This window comes from Sparus aurata, chromosome 2 (assembly GCF_900880675.1).
Source record: "Sparus aurata chromosome 2, fSpaAur1.1, whole genome shotgun sequence".
Lineage (NCBI taxonomy): Eukaryota > Metazoa > Chordata > Actinopteri > Spariformes > Sparidae > Sparus > Sparus aurata.
The window spans coordinates 32,407,722-32,428,367 of NC_044188.1; the positions used below are offsets into that span (position 1 = coordinate 32,407,722).

The 20,646-nt window shown below is 39.5% G+C and overlaps 2 protein-coding genes across 4 annotated transcripts in view; one reads left to right on the forward strand and one right to left on the reverse strand.

Annotated features, from left to right (window-relative positions):
* brip1 (BRCA1 interacting helicase 1) overlaps positions 1 to 896 on the forward strand; it is a 124,257-nt gene extending 123,361 nt beyond the window's left edge. Inside the window, exon 26 of the mRNA XM_030401262.1 lies at positions 415 to 896. Coding sequence (XP_030257122.1) covers positions 415 to 426 — 12 coding nt within the window. The 3' untranslated portion in view covers positions 427 to 896. The remainder of the gene's footprint in view (positions 1 to 414) is intronic.
* Positions 1 to 12,047, reverse strand: part of tbx4 (T-box transcription factor 4) — a 31,263-nt gene extending 19,216 nt beyond the window's left edge. For 2 of the 3 annotated variants that reach the window (XM_030401293.1, XM_030401276.1), the window contains exons 1-3: positions 11,838 to 12,047; positions 7,142 to 7,287; positions 6,518 to 6,612 (exon numbers count right to left, since the gene is read on the reverse strand). In XM_030401293.1, coding sequence (XP_030257153.1) covers positions 6,518 to 6,612; positions 7,142 to 7,285 — 239 coding nt within the window. In that variant the 5' untranslated portion in view covers positions 7,286 to 7,287; positions 11,838 to 12,047. Of the gene's footprint in view, positions 1 to 6,517; positions 6,613 to 7,141; positions 7,334 to 11,837 lie in introns of all 3 variants that reach the window. The other variant, XM_030401285.1, reaches the window with a different exon arrangement.
* Between the last annotated feature and the right edge of the window lie 8,599 nt (positions 12,048 to 20,646).

Here is a 20,646-nt window from a genome sequence, read left to right on the forward strand (position 1 = left end):
TTTCCAAATAATTTACTATGGTATAACATATTATATATATGAAAATAACATACACGATTATTGTAGTCCATGTGTAGCTGTACTCGGGCAGAGTGACTTTCGTTGCAGTCCTGTCGTTGTGCTGCCTGTGTGTGTCTATAATCTTAGATACATGTGATGAAACATGTCATATCTTTGTGCTGCATCTATAAAACATCCATAACAAACCATAGTTATTGCAACTGGACAGCTGATTTTCAAAGGCGGACAACATGAAGGCCAACATATACATACGTTGGTGTGACTAAGTGAGTGAGTTTAAGAGGAGCATGAGAAATGGAAGTTGGAGAGTGTGTGTATGATATCAGTGTCAGGGTGTGTGTGTGTGTTTCTGTGCCCAGCCAGCTGTTTCTCTTAACAATCCCACATGTTTAGGCCCTCCAGTGATCCATTCCCTCTCTGGGAATCTCCAGTACCACGGCGAGATCAAAAGGAGCGTCGGGGGGATGATGAAGCGCTACAACCGAGTAGACTCAGCCTATTGTGGGCGCCGGATTCCTCTTATCAACCCAACGCTGCTCTCTTGACGGGCTGTGTACAAAGAGGGAGAGTGAGGGAAGAGCTGCGCTGGGTGCTTTGAAGAGGGAGGATTATGCCTGGACAGTGACACTCACAATAACAATTCTACCAAACTCAGCTAGGTGCTGCATGGGAGTGGACTGAGCAAGTTTCATCTCAGAGTGTCGGGAAAATGTGGGATCCCCTGCATGACGGCCTGGCTGCTCTGCATCTGTGCCTCCTCCCGGGCCACCTCTGCACATGTTACAACAGTAGGCTCCTTACTCATGGTAACGCTTCATAGTTAGGTCCTTGTAATAAGCATTATTTAAAAGGTAATAAGGCCCTACTAAGTCCTTTATAATATGCTTATTAACATTAACACAACTATATATGTGTTCTAATAGCATAATAAAAGTATTTGTTGTTGGATTATTATTATTATTATTATTATTATTATTAGTTAATAAAGAAAAGCAGTAAATATTAATGGCAACTTGCTTTTTATATGGTGAAACTTAATAAAAGCTAAAACCAAATTACCATTTATTTACTACTAGAAATTAACACATCTTCAGAACCCAAAGACACTCTCCTCTGACATGGAAACACATCTTCATCAAGCTTGAATATCTTTAGATTGGTACCATTGAAAGAAATCATTTTGTTTCAAGGGCTTTATGTTTCTTGATGGCCAGATTTAAAATAGAATCATCTGCAAATTGGGGTTTCATTAGCTGTATGAGTTTGTTGCAACAAAACAAAGGTTTCATTGATGGTTCCTTCCTGCTTTTCTCACAGTCCCATGTATTTGTTTAATATATTAGATAAACATATACACTTGTGCTGAAATTCTTTAATAGCACAAAACCTGCATTTTAGTTCTTAGATTTCTAGTGTTAATCTATTGTTTTATCTACGTGTGACAGGGAGTGCATTTTATTTATTATCTGCAAGTGCTTTAATCTCTTATTAGTCTGTTTGTAAGAACTTTTTAAAGTAACCGTTTTGTTTAAATTCTGTTGAATGCCTAAAAAACACATCCGACATCCACCAGTTCTTTTTAGACACTTACCTAACCCTTATAAAACTAAAATCAAACTGACTGCAGCTTAAACTGACACTCAATTCATCATGCAATGTTTAAAATGATACACATAACACTTAACATTTTGACATGGCTATGAAGTGTCCATGTCAACTCCTCACTCACACAGGCTTTCTTCTAGCATCAAACTCAACACCCTACAGATCAACACTTTCACCTCATCCTCACAATCCCCATGCCACAATTTCTACTTGACCTACGACCTTTCAGTTACACATAGAATAGCACATACACTGATGAGGATCATTTTAAGATATATCCTGTATCACCTTCTCCCTTCTTGGTTGATTTTACAGTGTGTGCCCAACCACACTATAGATCAGACAGTTTCATGCATAATGTTCTCATTTTTACCATGTTATCTATGTGCTTTTGAGCACCAAGGAGGAGTCACAACCCTCCACAAGGTGGAATGTAATTACAATGGCTTCAAGATATTGACAGAATAAGAAAGAAACAATTTTTTTTTTTCAGATTTTTCACCAATCTTTACAGTAAATCTGTAAAATACTAGAGGTTTACTATGAGCTAAAGTTATTCAAATGAAACAATCTGAGAAGGGTAAATACATCACTCTTTAGTTGAACTGCGTACTCAAATTCAAATTCAGCCTATGGTGAGGGGTCGCAAGAGAACACTGCATATATTTTGAGGGTAATAAGCCAAAGTTGGGATCATACAGAGCCAAGAGGGCTGCAAAGGTGCCCTCTCCTGTGGCCAAATGTGTAAGAGAACGTGATGAAGTTCCCTCAAGGTTTCCCCTCCAGTAGAAGAATTGTGATGCAGTGCACTAATTGGTGCCCTACATGCCAGAAAAATTTAAGGTTTCAATATAGTATGATATTTGATATAACTTTTTATGCACTGGTGCCCCACCACATGCAGCCTGAGTCTACCAATAATGTCCATCACCATGCTGACAAATATCTTTGGTATAACACCTGCCGTCTGTTTATTTAATTATATAATTTGTATTTGTCTTAAATAACAGTTGTAAGATTGGGATGATAACACGAGTTGGGTGGCTAGCTAATACCATGGCAGCACAACAGACATGCTAAAAGAAATAATTGTGGCGCTGCAGTTAGCCAGAAAACATTCCAACATGCCAATACATGAAACTAATGCTTTGGCAGGATGCAATTTCTGATAAAGGAAAAGGACTGTGGAGTACTCCCACTTCTTGAAACAGATCCATCATACCCGTCATCCTACCTGTCAGCATGCAGGAGGACCTCAAAGTAGACTCGAGGCTGCTCTGTTTTGGTTTGAATGAAAGAAATTCTCTGCCATTTACAGGATTTGATAAATCCAACCTAAAGCTTAATACCATCAGGGTGAAGGATTTCTTTATCCAGAGGAGGATCACACACTAATGGTCAGATGTTCTGTTAGTTGCTAAGGGGGGAATTTCACTCTAAAAATGTTTCATGCATATAACTTGACTTTTCAGTGATGTCAACCTACAGACTTTCCAAAATAGTAAACTAGTATAGTTTAGTATTTAGTTTATTGGACGCAAGTATGTTCTGGTTTCTTCTGTAAAACAATTAAGTCTGAACCTTGTGCTCATTTTCCTACATTGAGCTGGTGTGGCGTTCCCCAGGGCTCAGATGTTGGGTCACACAGTTTGTGTACAAATGTAAAAAAAAAAAATCACATTTTATTTGGTTAATTAATTGGAAATTCTTATATATTTTAATCGTTCATATATAAATTATCATTAATAAGAATGAATGAAAATATTTTTAATGTCATCTCAGATTAGAGTATCTGAATAGACAAGTAATGGCTGATGATGACTCCACCACTTCAGTCTAGACTGAACTATTTCGTAATGGATGGATTACCATGAGGTTTTGTACACACTTTCATGATCCTCTAAAGATGACTAAAATGACTCTGATGATATCCTGACCTTTTCTCCAGCATCACCATGATCACCATGAGGTTGACATTTGTTGCTTTTAATGACATGTTTCGACTACTATTGAATGGATTGCCATTCAGTCTGTTCTGGACATGCATGAACCCTACAGGACTAACTTTAATTACTAGCAGCATCATCTAGTCAAATCTGTAATTTGTCCAATACTTTAGTTTATGACCAAACAAAATATATACTTTTCCCATCAGTCTCAGCTGCTTTTTGTGTTTAGTGCTGATTAGCAGATGTTCATGTTCTGACATGCTCAATTTAGATGGAGGCATTATGCTGATATACAATGAATGTGATCATTGTCAGTGTGAGCATGTCGTCAGCCTTCAGAGCTGCTGTCATGGCTGCAATCTTCATCCAGTTTTATTCAAGATTTTAAGGCTTATCTGACTATGTGATCTTTTTTTTCCCAGTTATTTCACATTGTTCTTTCTCATATATTTCCATTATTTTGTCTGCACTGGTTTGTGATACTATCAAGTCGCTAATATAATTTCTGGTTTTTTTTTTTTCATAATTAATCACTGGGCTCTGATTACTAGACAGACTGTTCACAGTTGTCCAGGGAGGTATTACAGATGACAGAAGTTATCAGTGAATATTTTGATTGTGTGCATTCAAGGATAATCTGAGCCGGGTTTTGATTATTCCTTATCTTTTCTGCTCTATGATTAACATTTGAAAACATTATTGGAGAATCACTGGAAATGAGTCTCGCTTACACACACACACACACACACACACACACACACACACACACACACACATACAGACATGCTATGATTGCACTTATAGGATGCTCAGCTCAAATCTCACAATTAATGCAGTGTAATATTCTGATCTACTGGGCTACCACAACATCCTCTTTGCTACAACAGATTTCAGTGTGACCAAATGTCTTCTAGACGATGAGTAGCTCTATATGCACTATTCATAACCTACTTGAATTATTCAGCCTGGTGTTGATGTTATTTAGTGTGAGTTCATTTTCAGAGCTGTTGCTTCTGAAGGATGACCTTCAGCACGTCTGCTGCGGACTGACTGTAGGTAAAGCCAGACAGGTTTTCCCAGCACAGCTGCATAGTTAAACGACTGCACAGCCCTTCAAAGGGCTTTAAAGATTCAGAGCCCACTTCATCAGTTGGACAAGAGAAAGCCCATCTCTTATGGTTATGCAGCATTAAGTAAAAAATGCGGTGACCTTTTACATTTTTTACTGTAAAAAAAAACATCCCATGAGGAATGAGAGGCGGAGGTCGATTTGAGAGTGTACTCATTCTCTGGTTAATGTCCAAAGGCCTCACTATCTAATCCTCAGGTCGCATTAAATCCAGCAAGCTGAGCAGTCATTTGTGTTTTCAATTATGTAGCTGCTGCTGCAGGAACTTTCTGTCTCTTCCTGAAAGACCAAATTATAACTGCTATATGTTATTATTAGCTGTCTAACCAGATGGTCACAGAAAGGTATGATACTCGTTTTGTGTAATGAATCCATCACTTTTCTGTAATTTTACCTTAACTTTACATTTTTGAGTGAAGACAATTAACCACTTTTAATATATTTTGCAACTGACAACATACATTTTCCAAGTTTCTGTTGACATTATGGTGAAAATCCAGTGAAAGGGTTTTCCTTGAGGAAAGCCTTCAAAACCACAACATCGCAATTTGTGATGAATACACTTTGCATGTGTAAAGTATTTAAGCATACACAAACATTCTTAAAGGAAGAGTGCACAAAAAAACTAAATATCAGTTATTATCTGCAGAGATGGAAAGTCAGGCCAAGTGAAACATTTCTGCACTGTCACTGTAGAACAGCACTGAAGTACTCATTTAAACAACTGAAAGAGATGGCGACTTGTTTCAAAACATTATGAAATAGAAAATAAAATAGAAAAATGAAACTGGCTCTGGAACCCCAAAAAGATGTTATTTACACCCCCACGTTTTAGGTGGAAATCTTCACTGTAGCTGTTCACTACAGCGAAAAAAAACGCCATGGCGCGGTGCCAGCCAATAGAATTAATAGGTTTCAGAGCGCAGCGGAGCCGTTCGTCACATTCTGTCTGAGAGCCTCATTAACATGCACCCCATCTGAAGTAGGGGCACAGGCTTGACTGTGACTCAATTCATTTTGAGATTGCGGGGCTCCGAGCTCTATAGAGCCGTTTTGTGTTTTTTTTTTTTTTGTTGTTTTAATACATTTTTTTAAAAAGTCCTCCACTTTTTTTTTTTTAAAAAGTCCTCCACTTTTTTTTTTCAAAAAAGTCCACTTTTCATTAGCATGGGGGGAGGAGATAATGTGGACATTTTCATCTTTGGGTGAACTTATCCTTTAATTTGTTTCTAACATGGTTTATGCATTAAAAGGTATGATTACCAAACTAAAATCCTTAAAATGTTACCTAATCCTTCTCACTCATTTAAAATTCCAGAATATATAATTGTGGCCTTTTCTTTTCTTTTCACCCTTTGAATTCATTTTTGTGCACTGCAGGCTTCAGTGTCACACGTGTTTAGTTATGTTAAATATTGGACCACGATTGTCTTCCAAACTATTTGGGATTTCACAAAAAAATGCTCATAAGCCCGCCTCCTAACTCAGATTTTCAATGAGCACAGAGAACATTTAGACTTACACTGTGTAAAAACAGCCTTCTAGAGTCACACTCTGCATATACCTCAATCTACACTATGACGCTAAAACACTCAACTGTAGGAACATGAAGAAAAACACATTTTGGACTGGAGGGACAATGATTTATTAAACAGCTGTGGTAGGTAACTAAATATAATTACTCAAGTGCTATTTTTAGAGAGATTCTCTTGTTTAGAGTGATGCCATTACAACCAATTTGATTATTTGTAACTTATTGTAATAATTGGACTGTACTCTAACTGATGGGTGCTGAGTTCACTGCTTTACTGACCTGCCTGCTTTGGTAATGATCATCTCTGTGCTGGCCTCATGGAACTTCTTCCACAGCTCGCTCTCATGAAGAACGACCTTGATGTTCTCAATGTTCTGAAAGACAGCGGATGTCACTGTAACACTAAACACACACACACACACACACACACCCATCTCATCACCATAGTCTAGAAAAAGATCATCAAGAAATTGAGTATAGAAAATATCTGCATGTGAACACGCTACAGAGCTACATGTATCTGCAGTTAATGCCTAATTAAAAATCCTTTCTAGATTTTTACTGCATTTTATCAGGTGAAGTAGTTCATTTGTTTTGACACTTCATTCAATTGTACTTCATCCATCAAAGTACAATTAATGAGAAGTCAGTGTTAGATACTGTCGCAATGATACACTTTTCAGTGTAATCAGATCTTTCCACTGTTTCTTTCTGCACTGAATGTGGGTAGGAAACACATTTGTATTTATTATTTTTTTTTTTCAAAAATCCCAATCAGCATTTCATCCTGTTTTATGAAATTTTATCAGTTCAGAGAATAACCCGTCCTCATTTTGAGCATCAAACAGAATCCATGAGAAGCAACTGTGAAGTGAGTTCCTGCCGCGTGGTCTCTGTGTGTACCTGGTCTGGCTCACTGGAGTTGGGAATAGTGGGAGCTGTGGACAGGCCCAGTCGTGACTGGTCTGGAAGGAGATCCGTCTCCCTGCCACTCTGCACCCGACTCATGCACTCATCCGTCACAGCTGAAACCTTCTCCTGCAGCATCTCTGCAGGATTAGAAAATACTCAGCTGTCAGACTTATCAGTGTGAAGCTGTTGAAAGCAGAGAGAGAAACATGTAAACTGTACATCAGACCTGCATGTGACACTTAAACAGATATAATGTAGACTCTCCACTGCAAATAATACGCATTATAAATCCCATACTATCATAGTGAGTGTAGAAATGCAACTTTGGTCACCACGCTGCCATCAAGTTCTGTGTAAATTCACATTTTCAATAGACCGCTACATGTATGTGCAGTCTGTTCACCACACTATGTTGTTGCACTGCCCTTTACAGTGAGTGTGAGGTGCTATTAGCTTTGTACCAAGAGGGTGAGTATGAACTGTTAATCTCTATTTTGAAAAAATCAACATGAATCTGCATTTATTTTACTGGCAATAGACAAAATTTTTCATTATTTAAAAAAGGGGAAAATGTTGACCATAAAAAAGGAAACGTCTCCTCAGAAGCATCGACGATGTTAAAATGGATTATGATGTTGACCTACGTTTTATTTAGATCATTACTCTATATTTAGTGTGTCTGTATTTTAGATAGCTGACATAATTTAATATTCTTTCCAGTCCCATTTCACTCTGTGGATCTGTAGTCCTAACTACTCTTTATTTACATACTTCTGATATTACCCTCAACATTTCATTTATAATATTTGAATTTAAACTGTTGGTCAATTTGTATTATTGTCTTAGCAAATTTCCCTCCTTTCTCACTAATAATAAATGTAGAAACCAGCAGATGATGTGGCCTTTTTCCCTGCCAGGAATTTTTCAGATTGTGTCATGTAAATGAAAGTAATACGGAGGTAAATTGGCAATTTTGGAGCCTGTCAGATGTTGGCTATCATTTCATACAATTTAAAAATATTTTAAATGTAAACTGAAATTAGCAGTGCAAATTTTTTATTGTACTGTAGAAAATCCCTCCCTGAAATTAATACTCATAGTCTTGCTCAATAAATATCTGCTGCTCAGGTGTTCTTATATGAAAAAATGATTTGTTTTGGCTAAAAGAAAATCATATTTGGATTGCATTAATAAGCCAAGATCAAGAATTCAAAATACTCTGAATGTCAAATATGGACATAAAAAATACAGCAAATATTTTTTTCAAGGCTCAACTGCGTCACCATATGTTTTGAATATAAGACTGTATTTCCTTAGTTAAAGCAAGCTAATTCATTTGGATTGGATGGGATGAGCCAGGGTGCCTCATTATTGCCGTTTACATGTGTTCCCCCGCTCTCCTCACTACACAGTATGCTATTGTTTTTTAAAGTTAGATTCAACATGAACGGAATAAAATATGCACATAACAAAATGACCAAACTGATTTCAGCTATATTTGATATATGTAAAAAAAAAAAAAAAAAAAAAAAAAGAAGGCAATACAAAATCAGTACCAGATCAGCACTGATAAAATAGAAGCATTCACAATACAAAGCTACCATTTATATTTAACCTATTTTAAAGTCTGCATCCATTTGTCCTTTGGAATTATATCATTAAATATTTAGTCATCCAGCATCAACATAGCCCGGCTTTAGTCTGAGGCTGTTTCATCATGGACAGCTTTGTTTCCCATAATGCAGTGGGGCAAACTTCACACATCCGTTCAGCATTTTTGTATTCATCTCCCCCTTTTAGGCATGAAGAGGTCACAAAATCCTGCCTGAATTTCACTGTGCTGTACCGTCTCGTCCAGTGTGCAGAGAAGTCCAGCACCTAATAATCGTCTCGTGTGAACCTTAGCCCATGCAGACTTAAAGCTGTTCAGCTCCATGACAGATAGTTAGCAAGTCAAAAGACAGGTTTTATTTCAGATTTGTGGAAGAGAGTCAGTATCAAAGCCTTAGCAGCAAATCAAACTGACATCCTGTGATCATAGCTAGAGAAAAAAATGCAACCAAGAGTGCAGTTTGGTATGAGAATGCATCTGAAGTGCTGCAACACATTATAACACTGAAGCAAATTTGAATTCAATAATAAAACATGCAGGACAGGGATTACAATTCAACTACATGGATGGGAGTTTTTAATTTTAAAGGAACAATGAAAAATCCAGCGACACTGTTATACTGTGAGAAAGAATGGACAGTGTATTAATCTGTGTCATTATGTTGACGGTCATATGTCCCCCTGACTGTCTGTCACACCAACAGAACCTCTGCAGATTGTCATTCACACTGCTTAATAACCCCCCATCCGTGTCTGTGTCTCATCCTGCTGCTGCTGCTCTGAGCTTCACGTCTGCCTCAGTATCTCAAAGGGCTCATCCAGCTCGAGACACCAGTGCTATTGTGAGGATGGACCAACTGAAACCAGTTATTTCTGCTCCAAACACATTTTCTTGATTAAAAATGCTATTTTCCTGCACACATTCAAAAACATTTCAACGCTTCGGCCAGCCACATGTCATATTCCGTCTATAATTTGTCTTACAGATCATGTTTCAGCTACTGTATTTCACACTGAACATTCACGTTCTCATCACTCTTCTATAACCTTATAATATTCACAGGGATCTTAACTCCAAATCTTGCTAAAGAAATTAGGCAAAAAACTACCCAAAGTGCTGTGCATCAATGTAAAACCTGTTGCTTTCTCTTTCCCTGCCCCTCAAAGCCTCTTGCTGTTCCTTCCTGAGGCCTGTAAACACAGAGCGGCCACTCTCTTAGCCATGAAAGTGGAAGGCGGCATCCAGAGTAAACTGGTGGAGACATTTGTGAAAGCTAATAAAGATAAGGCCTGACAGGGAAGTGGCCACAGAGCTCTTTTTTTTTTTTTTACAGTGTGAAACTGGGCCTTTCACTGGTCCTGTTTAACTGAGCAGCACAAGCCAGAACCCTGTTTCTGTTTCTGTTACTCTAGATGCTCAATCTGAAAACTATCCAGGGCACGGATTCCTACACACGCCGCGCCATTTTTATATCTGTCAACACCATTCAAAAAAAGTAAATAACTGAAAATGCAAGTTTTGTGCCAAATACAGCATCACTCGTGTTATTCTGAGTAGCTATAGCATATTTAAAATGTGTAAAATCCTCAAGGGAGTCTGGTTTGTGCCTGCTGTTTGTCCTGTAAGAAAAGCTTCTTGCTTCAATGAATCTGCTTGCAAAACATTACAATTCACTTCAAGTAGAGGAGGTCATGCCTGTGCAGCAGCAGTAAACAATGTTAGTCATTTTCCTATGCAGATGTGGAAAGTCTGGAAACATGGAGAGGACGAGTTTGAGCATTTCCATGTTGACAAGAGTTCAGAAAACCACCTGAAAAGCTCAGAAAAAAAAATATAGGAGTTGCGTGTGTTGCCTATGAGATGGGCCTGCGGGACGTGTGGTAATACATTTCAATCAGCCGCCATTTTGTGTCTGAAGCTCTGATACAATAAGGCCTGAGCATCAACACGTAAGGCTTTTCAGTAAACAATATCAGATGAGGAATACGTAAATAAATCTCGTAGGCTTAAAACGTCAATCTTCCATTTGTCTTTAATTAGCTGCTCTGACAGCACTCAGTTTGAATTTACTGCGAATTCGCCTCTCAAAGAGAAACTCCTTCTGTAAAATCATATTTCAATATTAGAATTATGGTAGACTTTTCACAAAATAAATAAGTAGTTAAATAATTGAAATGTGCTGGCCAGTGGCACAGACACTCCCACAGGGACCCCAGTGCCATCCAGGCTCTCCGGCCCTGCTCCACACACAGGTGGGGGTGCCCAGCGGGCTGCCGGGGCTCCTGGAGATCATCAAGGAACGAACACGAGGAACTCTTCGACCATCTTCCAGATTTAGACATAATATTAACACATTAATTTACAAAAAAAAAAAGAAGTTAAAATCGTGTTCAGAATATGCACGCCATTATTGTATCAAGTTTAAATTAGCATCTGCTAACACCTACCAAGTATGGGACAATATTACAGCGACCAGATGAAATACTGCTATTTTAATTATGTATAATGATAACAATAATAATAATAATATGAAGAAGAATACAGCGTTGACAGTAAACTGTTATTTAATAATAATCTGCTAATTGTTGTAAATGTATATTTATAGGCTATAGCGTTTTATTTTATAGCCCTCTACAGAATAAAACTTCAGGTTATAATAATAAAACACAGCCTGTAAATTACATCAGTATTTTTGCATGAATTAATTATGATGTCATTACATAACAACAACAAACACTTTTCTAAAAATATCAAAGACAACGTCTGAGTATTAATAATGAAATAGTAGCCGGACAGCTTCAGTGTTCTCTGCTCTGTGCTCCATCTGTCTCCCTCCACAGCCTCTCTGCCCATAACTGTCACATTCAGACCGTCGTGCCGGGGGAGTTTACTAGTGTAATTATCACAGCGTAGAGGATGACACCGTGTTTTAAAGCCCTCCTGTCCTCTGACGCCGTCTCCTTAACACACCGGCCTGAAACAGACAGCGCTGCTTACAAACAAGCAAGCAGATAATCAGCAGATTATCAATTTACACTGCAGCTAATCAGCAGCACGGACGCGTCTCCACTGTACCTCATGCGTTCAGCTATCATCTGCTTAAATCCATCCCTGCGCACCGCAGCTCAGCTCCAGCCTGTAAACAGCGGGGTGTTTCCTGCCCACAGCGGCCGCACGTGCTTTTAAAAACGCCTCTTCTCGAGCGGGACTCTGGAGGCTGCAGCAGCGGCTGTCCGCTGCAGAGTGTCGGTGTGTCGGTCGGTTCGGCTGCCCTAGTGCCCTTCAGCTTCCCCGGCACCGAGCTGCGTTCTGCGCCTGTGCAGCGCGTATTCTGAGCTCTGAGGGGGGAACTCAGTGGGGTGTTTTCTTGGAATCACACACACACACACACACACACACACACACACACACACACACTGCTACGTTGCACGCACAGTTGCTCAGCCCCCTAGATGTGTGAAGGCAGCAGGGAGAGAGAGATTTGTCCCCCTGCTACTCTCACCGGACTGGCCCTGACGCAGCAACCGGGGAGCAGTGCCTTCTGGGCGGACTGTGCTTCCTCTGAGCATCGGTAACATCCAGTCAGTGGACAGCAACACCACCACCACCACCACATACATCTATTATCCCTCTAACACGCAGCCAGCATGCACGGTTGTAATCCATTTGCGGTATAACAGTTTTCTTTATCATCTTGCGGACGGGAACGAGACTTTGACGAACGTGTCGACGTGAAGGCGCTGAGGTGTTGAACCATCTCCACATCAGCAGGCTGGCCTGCACCTCAGGAAGCCCTCCATTCACCTGGACTGATGCTGACAGGCTGCCCGCTGATTATAAGTGGAACAGATGTGGATACAATGCAAAATCATCTACAGCAATTAACATTGACAAATGAATATTTGAGTTCAATAGAATAACTTCGCTCAACAAGTTTATTCCTCGCCTCGAGATATCATGATCGGCCTTCAGCGATAATCAGCCAGTCAAGAACTGGCCCCGGATACTTCTTCCAGGAGTCAGCAACACTCAGAGCTCTGGTACCCACCAAACGAGGTTTTACCTCTGACCACCACTGTATTTCAATATCAGTTAATATTAGCCTACATAGAAAATAAATTCATAAATGAAAAATCTTCTTCTTTTTTAATTTTTTTTTAATTTTTTTTTTTATCTCAAACACAATCTGTTATCCTTCGCAGGTACAGTCTGCCTTTGTCCAGCCACACACCACAACACATCGAACAGAAGAGAAAACGTGTCTGTCAGTTGCAACAATCGCGACAGAAATATTGACGCTTGGTCGACCTTGAAAAGAAAAAGGTGTAGCGGCGCAGAGACACCCAGCTGTGCGTCTGGTCAGCTCCCCGCTTTGTTTCCAGAGAGAGAGTTCGATTGAAACTTTTCCTCCTCATCCCTCACACGTCCACAGTGTTTATTTGGCATGTCTGTACATTATTATTATTACCATGTTACTATTAATGTGGGACGTGTAGGCGGTGCCGACATAATTGTCATTTACTGTGGGGACGCTGCACACTCTTATTTGAAAGCAGAAAAATGTGCTAAGATATGAACACAGGTCGAGGCTTCCGCTCCCTGCTGATCTGCTCTCTCATGGATGGAGAACGTATATTTTATTTTATTTTTTTCACATGCGCTCTTGTGTCCCCGCCACTTTTCAACACCGTGACAGTCTTGAATATTAATGATCCTGGATTATTTATTACAATTAAACTTTTTACTTTGATCAATTATTGATCTTTGAGTTGATATATTTCTGCTGGGGATTTAAAAAAAAAAGACACTGTGAAGGACCGGAACGGAGTTGAATGTTTTTCTCCGTTTTCTAACTGCAGGTGTGTATAGGATCGTAACTGCTGAAAGAGTAGCTTTGTTTGTGGACCACTGATGGGTTATAATGCGTAGAAAAATATTTGAATATATGAAAAAATAAATAATTAAATAAATAAACTAAAAACGCCTTACATCTATTCATGCGTCCAAATGGCTCTTCAGTCAGGCAGCATGCAGAACCAGCTGACGGTAATACCACGACAATATTTACATTAAACATGTCATGCTCTGGCACGTTGCACGTGTGCGCGCGCGCGTGTGTTTGTGTGCGCACGTGTGTGTGTGTGTGTGTGTGTGTGTGTGTGGTATTAACCCACCAGCCGCCATCACCCTGCAGACCTGCAGGCCTCGCTGTATTCTCAGGTGAAATATGCGCATGTGGTTTTGCGGTAAATGACGCGTAAGTCCACAGCGCGTCTATAAATCAGATGCCAGTGTGACTTATATATCTATTGGTGACATGAGCGAATGAGCGGCCGTCGCCAGTCCTGGGGCCGTGCGTGTGTTTGCAGCTCTGCTCCGCTGACTTTCCGCGCAGCCTGATCGCGCTGCTGACAGACGCTCAGCCCCGACTCTCTTCAACTGCTGAGAGGTGCAGCCTGAGCTGCTGCGTGCGCTTCATCTTCCAGCCTCCGACCATTAACTACAAACACTTTCTCACCCTGCACTCTAAACATCACATCCTCTGCCTAAATTTACTCCCATCTAAAGTCGATACATCAGTCATTTCTACCCTGTTAATTGAATGTTTTCACGTCGCACAGTTAATGTACTTGTTGATTGAACTATTAGCTGTGAAGGAGCGCGGGAGGTGTGTGTAAACACCTTCACTGTGATGTGGATGGAGTTTTCTCAGTAAATGTCCTCTTTCCGCCAGAGCCAATTAGACAGTCTAATTAGCAAGAACGCAATAAGTCTGAAGTGATTCGGAGCCTGTAAAGTGTGCTCCACACACTGTGGGCCTCATATCGGCCAGCTCTAACACAGAACGTGGCGGATCACTACTTGTGTATTTAAATGTATTGACAGTGTATCACCGTTAGAGCGCGGCCACAAGGCCAAAACCTGTTGGATTACTGCAGGTGAATTCAGATACAAGAGCTGCAGAAATGTGTCTTTACACGCAGCAGTGAATCCAGTTTCATGCTTAATTTGACCAACTTGACTATTTTTATTTTCGATTTTGGAGTAACTTTAGCTTGGCAGAAATCCACCAGACGCCATAGCAAAAAATGAACAGTTTCAATCACAACTGAAAAGCATCCTGATTGAGAAAAGTAGTTTGTAGTTTTGGATGAGTGTTAATGTCCTCGGTGTTCTTACCTCCTGCTCTGCTCTCAGATCAGCCTGACCTCTGTGCTCTTTCAGTCTCCTCTCCACACTGTGCCAGACCCATGCAGCACCTCTGCGAGCATCTGCTGCAATCAAAACCTCAGAATTTTTTTTATAGCAGCAGAATTGAGCTGAGGTCCTTGGGGGGAATTGAACCTCCACACACTCCCATGTCACGTGGTCGCAGCAGGAGGAGGTTACAGCAGAAGTCAGCCTGACACCAGTGCTGGACTGGGAAATATGACTTACATTTGGTGATCACTGGTAAGGGAGACTAACACCAGTATCCACCAGACTCCACCCAGTCTCCATGTTTTATACTCTGTAACTCTATTTCCAAATAACATTCCATCCGTGTGTCATCTACGAAATACTGACATTCTATTTTATTCAAATACTATATAATGCATTTTTTCTCTCATGTTAATAGCATGCTCTTGCACAATACAAATCGCCACCAGCCTGTGAAAATAAACACGTTTTCAAATGAGCTGTCCATCCTTTATGGACTGACAGAACTCACCTACTCCAGAACCTGATGAAACACTTTCAAAACTCATTTCGGTTTTTGTCAGAAAAACAAACTCACACAGCTGAAAACAAGGCTGTTGTCGTGGACTTATATTTTTGTGAAGGGACAGCAATGACATGCAAGAAAACCAGCCACCTCCCGTTTATTTAACACTTTTATTGATTAAAGCTTAATGTTTTTCAAACATATAAATATGTAAGTCTGGTATTTTATTAATAGTGGATCAAAGTGCAACAGATGCCACAGCACTACATCTGAAAATACTGGACCTTAATCAGAACTAATGTTTGTCATCTGATATTATACACATACTATCTCTGAAGGAATCCATTGGACAGATGTATGTGATCCTTCAGTGATGTTGCTATGCTGCTGTTGTGATTATATCATCCAGAGCTGGAAACCAGGTCATTTTCCTGCTTTAGGGCATTGAGATCAGACTATTTTCAAATTGTGAGTCTCACACATATCTGAATGAATAATCAGACATTCATACGTACATTGTTTTGCTACTCCTGCATTCTGATTTTGACTGGTTATGAATGTTGGCTGCTGGATAATCCTTATTTTCGCCTTCTTTGTGTGTTATCAGCGCTTATAGGCCACACATGCCTCAGAGAATGTTGGATCTACAGTGGTGGGAGTCTGGCCTTTTCTCTCCCTGGCAAAACATTTGCTTGTGTAATTGGCAGGAGGTGGGGAAGGCGAGTCTGACTAATGCACGACACCACATTTGTTACTCTGTCTGTTCTAGACCTCGTTGTTTCTTTTACAGTCAAAATGGTGGAGGCAGAGACTCTTTCCCGTTAGCTGGATACAGTGTCAGTCCCCTCCCCCACCCCCATTCTCCACACTGCTTCATTTCTAATCACTGATTGGCCATTTTCACTACTGGCCAATGTTGAGCTTTAAGTGGCCGCACTGCGTCACCGGCAAAGTGGAGAATTCTGTCTCGGCCCCCTCCTCAGGCCTCCAGTGTAATGTTTTTTCATGGATGATGTCCAATACATTGCATATGCATGCTTTAGCACATATTACGACGGAGCTGTTCTGAACATCATGTCTTTGTGAGTATTGGGATATAAGATCTCCATGATCATCCCACCTTTCTTGACTTCCAAAGATCTAAAGATGGAGATTCCTAAATTCAGCTACTTCCATGTGTATTTGTGCGTGTCAGAAACCTTTAAAGGGACTCTTAGAAGTTTTGTAGAAGAAATTCAAACTCGGAATTTTAATGTTTAGAATATCAATGAGTTACTAATAGTATCTCTGTGTATTTTTTTTCATCTGTGAATAGAAAGCTGTTGTCAGAAGGTCCCAGAACACTGTTTGAAGCTGGAAAGGTGGCAGGGTCCGCCACATATAAACAAAATAAAACAGTTTGAAATCGTGTTGTCTGTGTGTGTGTTGTTGATTCAGTTTATTCAGTCATGAAAACAGAGAAAGTTTGTTTATTTAGTTTGATGAGGCAGAAAAAGTCAATCAATGAAGATCTTACTCTTCTGATTAAAATGTATCACCCAAAACTACAGAGTGCTCTTTTAGCAGCAGGAATCATTCATCTCTATAGATGTGTACTATCAAAAATGACAAACCCACAGAAAACAAGACCTACATCTGCAGTTCCCCACAGCTCTGAGCATTTTACCCTCTTTTAGCTTGTTGTTTTGGTTTTATACTCAACAAGTTTATTTGGTTTTGGTTCAGTCTTGCTCCTAGCTGTTTTCAGCAATAAAACAATTCCACATTTATAATCCTCAGCAGTTTTTTTCCAGCATCAAGCAGCAGACAAACACAGTTAGCTGCTAGCTTGTATCCAGCAGCTAAAGGGCCAGATATTTCCCTCAGGATTTGGAAGAAGCCAACAACAGAGCTAAAGGGGTTTATGACCAACACAAACATTGGTTTCAATAGCTAATTTCCCCACTCATGTCAACTGTATGTGGGGTGAATTTTTTTTATGACCTACTAAAGTGAAGTATTGTCCCATTTTGCTCTCCCTAGTACACAGCATTAATCACCAGATAAACAGGAGGATGCTGCTCTTTACATATTCACAAGCATTCTGTCTCTATCTGATTGGATAAAGTGGGATACAAGAAAATGTCTTCTCTCTTTTACTGCATGAGCAGCAGGAGGACTCTGTAACTAACTACTCTGTGATTACTGGTGGAATAGAGAGCTACTTTACACTTATATCAATAGAAACATATTTCTTACAGCAGGTTAAAGTTATGTATATTGTGGCCGCCTTGAGTGACAAATAGCCACAAGCTGTCTGCTAGGCTTCACCTCAGCTAATTCCTGTCACTGATTTTGACCTCTCAGCTTTGTTGGTAGTGTTGGCTTTTTGGAGAAGTTTTAATACAAATATTTAACAAATAATATGGCATGCTGTGAGGTTAATTGTGCTGGTGGGACAGACGCTGGCAGACAGCTGCTGCGACTTGGGAATTTATTTTTTCAGATGGCCTTACTGCCTTACCAAATGTAAGTGAAGGCTACAAATCAACCAATTGAATTGAAACATTAAAAATAAAGTGCTGACTTATGTTAAACTAATTCTTGATACCAGTGCCAGTACCACTGAATAAAGAAAAGGCCAGGCTAACATTAACTATTCATGAACAAACACGATGTGTTATACTTGATGTGTAAGATCATAACTAACCTATGAGAATGAATTATAACTGTAAGAAATGTATGAATAAAAAAAACATTGATTCATTAACCCTCTTATTGATTAACCTCTTATTGATTTTTTGGTGATTGTTTTATTTGTTTAACTGCTGAATGGAGGGGAAAGGCACTTTGCTTTAAATATACCTTACTTCATGAACATCTAGATGAGAGATAGGGGAGAAAAAAAAAATGTAGGATAACAGACAGGAGCCGGAGTCTCTGGTGAGTGTTGACACAACCTAGCTGTTTGCTTGCTAGCTTATAAGTGATGCAAAGTATTCTGGCTGTTTGGGGCGAATAAATCTGTGGTCAAACTTGCACACGTAACACTAACATACAGAAATTATTCCGTGGTCAAACTGATTCATTTTTGCTTCACTCACAGCTTAACTATTGAAAATTCTCTAGCTGGGTACTTTGAAGAAATGCGTGTGTCAGTTAGTCATGCCCTAACTCAACACACGCTCCGCCTATTTTTCCTATTGTTGGATCAGCCAGGAGTTAGACAGAGTCAGAATAGCCAAAAGTCCAACTCTCCAATTGACTTTCATTGTTTCCCCGCTTATTTGAAAATTAGATTCTTATAAAAGGGATCTTGCATGCACATAATGGTTTCCAAACCTTGCATTCATAGAAATTGTAACATTTGAATGTATTTCTTTGAAACTTTTTAGCAGACCAGCAACCCAGACATTCCTGAAAAGGGTGATTCAGTTCAACTGCAAAAGGTCTTGACTTCTAGGAAACTCACCACCTTATGTGCTTTTCATTGCTTTTTGTTTTTTATAACTTTTATTTGTTTGGACTTTAGCTTCATATGATATGTTCTAACGTAGTTTTGAATATGTTGAGTCCTTCATTACCCAGAAGGATTAAGCTGTGTGGTCACATTAGATCGAGCCTCAAATCCTTTGTGGCCAATTAATGGAGTGGCAGGTTGAGTTTCCGCAAAGGCATTTAAATGTAGTCACAAATGTTGGTTTGACACATTTGGAAGTTGGCTTGGTGTTCCCTCCTGAAGCATGGGGGAATTCTCAAACTAAGCATTTATGCCTCAAGTGGCAGCTATGTGAAAAAAATCCACCGTTTACTTGGTAGAATCAATTATATTACAGATAATCAACACTTAGTGGTTGCTTTCTCTAACATTTAAGAAATAAATGTATTGTTTATGACCTGCACAATGTCCTCCACCACAAGGACATTAAATCTACTGAAATTATTTTGAAGAAATTCAAACTCTTGGTCCTCAGTGTTGGCACAGATCAGCTCATGCTTACATACACATCATTAATACGTGTGAGTATTCACCGCAGAGCAGTTACCCTACAGCTCAGAGCAAACAGTGAGGGAGAACATCACACTGAGTCAACGTCCTCCCACTTTCCATCAACAGCCACAGACACACTGCTGCACTTTCCCAAACACTGTTGCATGTGAGAACTGATGCAGCTTCCGCAGACTTCAGTCACTACACAATTCCAATTTCAGATAGTACAGCAATCACTAGTACAAATGGATTTCCTACATAAAGTGTGTCTGCAATCCAAAATATGAATTCTGCACATCTGCAGTTACGGCAAGCAAGTTATTTTTAGAAATGCACAATTATAGTTATCCACATTTTTGATTACAAATTACTTTTAATATCTGTCATTTGATTTCTCATATTATGACTATCACAGAGTTGTATTTAGTAAAGAGCTCTTGTGTGTTGTGTTTTTTTTGGGGGTATTTGGATGTAGTGACGAATTCATCATTTTATAAAAATGACCCACAACCATTAGAGATAATAATTGTTGCACTCAGTGTCACTTGAACACGATTTAGTCATCATCTAACCTTTATTTTTGTATTTCATTTTTGAATCCAGATTAATTTGTTATTTTCAGTTAAATAAGGGTTGTGGCTGATTCTAATATTGTCAGAATCTTTAAATGTGACTGTGAAATATTCTTTAAAAAAGCACCAACTGCCATGACACCTAATACGCAATTAGATGTCATGATGTCTAATACGCAAAACCTCCTTCAGTGGGGAATTTTTCTGGTGAAATTCGGACTCAGACCCTGGCTATGGCTCTGCTCACAGTCAAAGTGTAGTCTCCGAAACAGAAGCAAGCACCTATTGTTTGTATTGTTAAGATGCATAGAGGTTCTGCATCCAAAGTTCCCTTCCCTTAGTTGAATCAGAAATGTCTGCTCACCATCAGATTCTGAAAAATGATTAATAATAAGAGTTCCTGCATATTTAAAGAGCATTTTACCTCATCTTTTTAATGCCACGGCTGAAACTATAGGTTCTACATTTATTATACCTATACTGGTCAAAATTGTATTGTTTTGTATTGGTACAAAACAATACATTCCAACACTGAATGCAGCTCCAGATTGTTGGCAGTGATCAGTGAAGATTTTAAGATTTTATAAGCTTTGCAAATGCTCCTCTGCCTGTTCAGATGTGATACATACATACATA